The sequence below is a fragment of the Epinephelus lanceolatus genome, chromosome 10 (genome assembly GCF_041903045.1).
Source record: "Epinephelus lanceolatus isolate andai-2023 chromosome 10, ASM4190304v1, whole genome shotgun sequence".
Taxonomy (NCBI): domain Eukaryota; kingdom Metazoa; phylum Chordata; class Actinopteri; order Perciformes; family Serranidae; genus Epinephelus; species Epinephelus lanceolatus.
Genome location: NC_135743.1, coordinates 5,715,743 through 5,721,742, shown reverse-complemented (window position 1 = coordinate 5,721,742; position 6,000 = coordinate 5,715,743). Strand labels below are relative to the sequence as shown.

The following is a 6,000-nucleotide window of genomic DNA, read 5'->3' as shown; positions in this document are numbered from 1 at the left end:
AAAATCATTTTTCATTAGGAGTAATGCATCCATGACATATGATTAATTGCATGGTGGATTAATTATTTTATAGTAAATTAATTAGGTGCTGATGAGGCATTGAAGCTGAATATGGAAAAAACTGCAAAAACTTAAAATATGGGAAACTGTGCATGTTTAACACAAGGACCACTTACTGGCTTTTTGTGGGGCTTTCAGTTTCATCTCATTGTCTTCATCAGTGAATCAGAGTTCTCGGTGGTTTGACGGATAAACTCCATTAAATGCATCTTCTCATTTTCAAAAGGTTCTTTAGACAGAATAAATAAAATAAAATACAATAAAAGAAAAGAAAAGAAAAGAAAAGACAGAATAAAGAAATAGTGGAAAATTTACACCAAAATTAAATGAAAAAACAAAACAAAAACATCATCAGTTGTTCAGTAGTAAATTAAAATTTTGATGTTTGTTGACTGTTTTTGTATTTCTCAAATTCTAAGATACATATATACATAAATAAACAAATAAATTAATAAATATTTGTTATATTTTCAGATGTACCACTCAATATTAAATCGTGACTATATAATTTATTATTTCAATCTGCATATGAAAGTATGAGACAGACGACTGTTCAAAGAGAACTTTATTAAACCATCATGAGTTAACAGTGAGCAGCAGGGGGCGCTGCAGCGGACAGGAACATGACTGAGGTCACAGCAGGTCAGTTACAGTCAAACTGGTCGGTTCATGGATTAACTGTAAATATATGAGTATACATACATATATATGTATATGGATCATTACCAACTGACAGGAAACACCCTGAGTCTCAGGCTGATAACTGATTGGTCCGTTTGTTATCTCGTCACGCTCACTTCACCTGTGTCACCTGTATCCATAGAAACTTCACACACAGCAGGAGGAAAGTTGGCAAGCCACAACTTTAGTAATATGACACTGAATGAATGATAACAGGATGACACTACAGAGTCAAGAATATTATGACACTATATTACTGATATTAATATCACACTAAAGGTTTGGGGTTTGATAAATGAGGGGGAACTGTTGTTATAGTTGAAATTAACATAATAATTAAAGATTCTCAGCTTTTTTTGGAGTCTGGAGCTGAAAAACATGTCTGAGCCTCATGATGAAGGGAACTCATCAAATTAAGTCTAAACTAGGTTTATGTTTAACGACACGACGGTCACTCTGCAGTGGGCTGATTATGATTATTTGGTACTTTAACTTTGCAGCAGTTAAAGCACATGAATCAGTTCATGAGTCTATAGAGAGACTAAAAATTTGCCATCGCTAATGAGGTTCTGCAAAATTAAGAGGAGAAGGCATCAGGTTGTAGACGTATGCATGTGATTTCTCGTCAGAGCCACAGGGGGTCACTGGAGAGGAGCTGAAGAGACGCAGGATGTCGACTCGTGTTTTATGTGTTTTTTTTTTTAATCAAATTTGTGTTTAATTGTGTGCAGTAGTGTCCTGTAGTTTATATTTGACTAGTTAATAACAGAGTACTAATCATCTATAAAGCACTTCAACCACAAAGACAGTTTGATTGTGTAATATTGTCTGAATATGAAATTAAATACAGAAACATCATTTTCTGACTTCGTCCTTTAGAAGTGATTAAATGTGATTTCTGAGGCTGCATTGATTGATCGGTCTAGAATGATGACTGTACTTCAGATGTTGACTGAGAGTATTTACATTTCCCCTCTTGATGATCCTACAGCCAGATGTCGGACGTACAGTCTCCTCCGGGATATCGAACCTCATGGGCGAGAACTGGACCGTCGGGTTCTTTACCGAAATCCACCAGGAAGTTTTCATTCAGGGTCAGACCTCCATTAGCGGTGTCCACATCGATCTGCATAATCACCGAGCCCTCTCTGACACACAGACACAAAGAATGTACATTCAGACAGTTTTATTCAATACAGGCCAAAAGTGTAGACGACCCTGTGACCTTTTGTTCTGGGTCACAGGTCAAAGGTCACAGGGCTGTGACCTTTGACCTGTGCGTTTTGGCCTGGGTCTGGATGAACCTGAGCAGTGTCATGCATGAATGTACTTAAAGAACATGTTCACATGGTTTTAGTGAAAGGTGAACTGAACATATCCGTTTCCACTTATGGACGTGAATTAATGAACACACACTGTGTTTTATGGCACATGAAGTCTGAACCAAATCTGTTCCTTTACCCAACCACGGAGAGGACGCTACGCATTTTAACACGAGGTAAATACTATTCAACACAACACGTAGTTACTGTAACTGGGAATTCAGACAACGCAGCTGCTGGTGTTTCAGCAACAGTGTGACCATGTTAAAGATGAGGGAGGCAGTTTAATTTTGGCATCACTGGCAGGTTGCGTCTGAAGTTGCTAAGCAACCTTAACAAGCACCATATAGCCTGTTTACCTGAAATCCTGAGTGCAGAGCTGATCTTCTTCTAGGAGCTGTTTATAAGTGTGTAGGCCTATCGTCTGTGGGACAGATGTAAAGCTCTGGGTAGCCCTGCACTAACATGATCAACTTTTCCGTGTTTATCAGACTGAATATTTACAGAAGAAGGGAAAGATATCTGTCAGCTGTGATTGGTTTGTAACGTGACTCCTGTCTGACGGCTGAGTGTGGCCACTTCCTGTGTCTGTCCCACATGGTCCAGTCATATAGGCTCTGATTTATTTTGAAAAGGCGCAGCTAATAGAGTTTCACCGCTGTTGTTTTTTCCCCCAACTAAGCAACCGATGAAATCTTGCCGACTAATGACCTGTCTGGTCAACTAAGGTTTGGTCGACTATTAGGAGGCAGCCCTACGATCAAATTAGCAGAACGCTAGCTGTGCTGGCTGCCGTAAGTATCCAGTGTGGCTGCTTTATGGGCCCAGTGATATCGAATCATCATCCAGAGAATTTCATAACACAGAAAAAGAGACGTTTCGGCTCCATGCGCCACTGAGCAACTTGAAATGAACGGGGTGTGTGCACGTCCCTTAAAATGCTGAAAGCCTGATTCAGTGGTGGAGAATCCTGAGAGTAACTTGCACAACACTGCCTGTTTCAACATGATTTTTATTTTATTTTTTAGATATTTTTATGGCCGTTTTTGCCTTTAATTGACAGCTAAGCGTGAAGGGGGGGAGAGAGAGAGGGAATGACATGCAGCAAAGGGCCACAGGCTGGAGTCAAACCCGGGCCGCTGCGGCAACAGCCTTGTACATGGGGTGCCTCTCTATCCACTAAGCCACCGATGCCCCCTGTTTCAACATGGTTATGTTCATCTGTCCACATACTTTTGGCCATATAGTGTACTTTGACTTTGACCAAGTGACATGTAGTGTATTTGTATTGTCAGCAGCAGCAGCGGTACTGTGAGAGCTCACTTGATCATGTCGGGGTAGAACTGTTTGTCCCAGCCGCTGTAGAGAGACGTCGTCACGTAAAGTCTCCGACCGTCTAAACTCAGCTGCAGCATCTGAGGACCTCCAGGGACACGCTTCCCCTGAGAGACAGACAGGTGGACAGAGACAGATCAATGACGAATCAGAAAGATCAAGAAATAAATAAAAATAAACTCCAGCAGAGGAGAGACGAAAGGATGCTGGATAGACAGACGAGTCCATCCTGTCCTGCCTCCAGTCTCACTGCGTCCTGTCTGTTTTACCTTGATGAAGCAGGGGTGGGGCTGCGGCTGTTTCTCGGGATCTTCGAGGACTTTAACTGGACCATCACTGACGATACATCCTCCCAGAAACACCTGGAACAAACAGACAGGTTAGCTGTCTCACTCTGAGCTGTCACCAAGGCCCAGCTGTTCAAATAATTCAATTTGGATCAGAATGATGAAGACCTGGAAATCCCATGGAATCCATTTTACTTTTGCATTGCTTTTTCTAAGCAACACTGGATCGAATCACTCTGATCCAGATACAAACTTTTCAAGATTACGGAAGATCTGCTCACAACTGAAATAGTAGTGAGTGTTTACCAATCCATCAACCGTAACCTCCATCTGCTCGTTACACTTCCCTCCAAAATAAAAGACATGCAGTCTTGTTTAGATTTTGCTAACAACCATATAGAACACACCCTGAGAGAAAACAGATCCCTCCAAACCACCGTGGAGGTGGTTTATAAAAGAAACCACACTGGACATTCACACACAGAGTTTTGCACGACACCCTAATATTTCCTGATTTACTGGAAAACCACACATCTGACCCAGCCCAGAAGCTCTGCTCAAAACCTTCATACACTCAGCTCAAAATTCCCTCTGATACTGCAAACAACAAAACCTTCCAATGCGTTCACAGTTGGTACCCACACTGATAAAGACCCCCGACCCATCACTGCTAAACTGGAACACTACAAACACAAGGAACTCATAAAAACAAAGCAAGAGAGGGAAATTCATAGAGCTGTCACCTTCTGGTTGGTTGGTCCGTCTCATTGGCACTGCAGCGATGCTCTGCCACATTTTTTCTTCAAGTGAGGATCAGAATATATGCAGTTCACATAATCTGGTCGGAATTAATATATCTTTTTAAACGCTTGAAGATCCACTTCAAGACAATAAAAACTAAAGTGATGGTCAAAGTTGTCACAGTGAAATTTAAGGTGTGCTGATGGATTCACGTCATCAACTCATGCACTGAGTAACATTACAAGTTAACGTTCCACCTTAAAAGTCACCGGCAGTCGGCCCAGTGAATGAAGTTATTTTTTCTCAGACTCCAGCTGCTGTGAGAGGCAGCAAAACATCCTTTCATTTTATAGTTACAGTTTACTAATAAAACTCTCCACAGTATGAACAGTGGTTACATGAGCCTCAAAAAAAGACACAACTCAGCCCTGAGCAGAGTGACTGTCCTCTACTGACCAATCAGACTGCAGTGTTCACAGCTCCACCTTTTAGTACCACATCTGTGTGCTAGGTACCCCAACAGAGGGGGGACCAAACATGGGGACGGTACAGAACGGTTCTATTGGTACCATCCACAACTTTTCACAGTGGAAACAGAAAAAATGTGTTACGAACTTTTTCCCCCTTCGACCACTGGATTGGTTGAAGAGTAGGCAGAATTTTAGTTAACCAAGTGTTGGACAAACTGTACTGTACTGCACCTCTACAACCACACCAGGGCTATACTGAACAGAACAATATAAAGACTCTCTGACTGACCCTCCTTCAGAAACAACACAGAACTCTATTAGAACCCTGCAAACACACAATCGAACCAACACCCCATGTTATCCTATGAACAGGCTCCGCTGATGATATTTCTTTGTGTTTTGTCTCCTGGTGTGACTCTCTGTTACTAGTTTGCTTGTTTTGTCTCCTTGTTTTCTGTATCTCCACGTCCAATAATACCCACTCAAATACCTACCATAATCACACACACACACACACATCCAAAGACATACAACACACACTCACCATGCAGACAAACTGCATCTAATCCCCACATACCCGGAAGAATACCTAATAACATTGTCTTTCTCTTATTTCTGTTTTCTATGCAACCGTAACTTATTTTCTGTAATCTCTGTGGCATTCGCTTACAGGCGAAAGAATAAAAGTCATAAATCATCCATTTAAATTGAGAGCAGACATATGCGTACTGCAAGATAATCATCTAAACAATCCAGAACAACAACAGGCACACAATTTAATCTAGTATATTCAGCTACCTACAATGATAACCAAAGAGATGTCTCCATTCTGATCCATAAAAAATTCACTCACTCACAATAACTCAGTAATAGACCCAAAAGGAAGATACGCTATAATCAGTGCCTCAGTCAACAACAAACCATTTACAATTGCAAACCTCTGTGGCTCCAACAATAATGATCCTAATGAAAGCACCAAAACTAGCCCAATCATAATAAGTGGCCATGCACCTGTAAAGGCTCTGACACAGCAAGGCAATGGTTGGCTGTTGGTCAATAGGCCCGTTTCCACCGCAGGAACTTCGGGGTAATTTCACGGAGCCG

At 41.4% G+C, this 6,000-nt stretch overlaps 1 protein-coding gene across 1 annotated transcript in view; it reads right to left on the bottom strand.

Moving 5' to 3' along the window:
* Positions 1 to 607: 607 nt before the first annotated feature.
* The window catches only part of selenbp1 (selenium binding protein 1), a 28,424-nt gene continuing 23,031 nt past the window's right edge, over positions 608 to 6,000 (bottom strand). The window contains exons 10-12 of the mRNA XM_033640751.2: positions 3,668 to 3,760; positions 3,387 to 3,505; positions 608 to 1,889 (exon numbers count right to left, since the gene is read on the bottom strand). Of these exons, the coding sequence (XP_033496642.2) occupies positions 1,727 to 1,889; positions 3,387 to 3,505; positions 3,668 to 3,760 (375 nt within the window). The 3' untranslated portion in view covers positions 608 to 1,726. The remainder of the gene's footprint in view (positions 1,890 to 3,386; positions 3,506 to 3,667; positions 3,761 to 6,000) is intronic.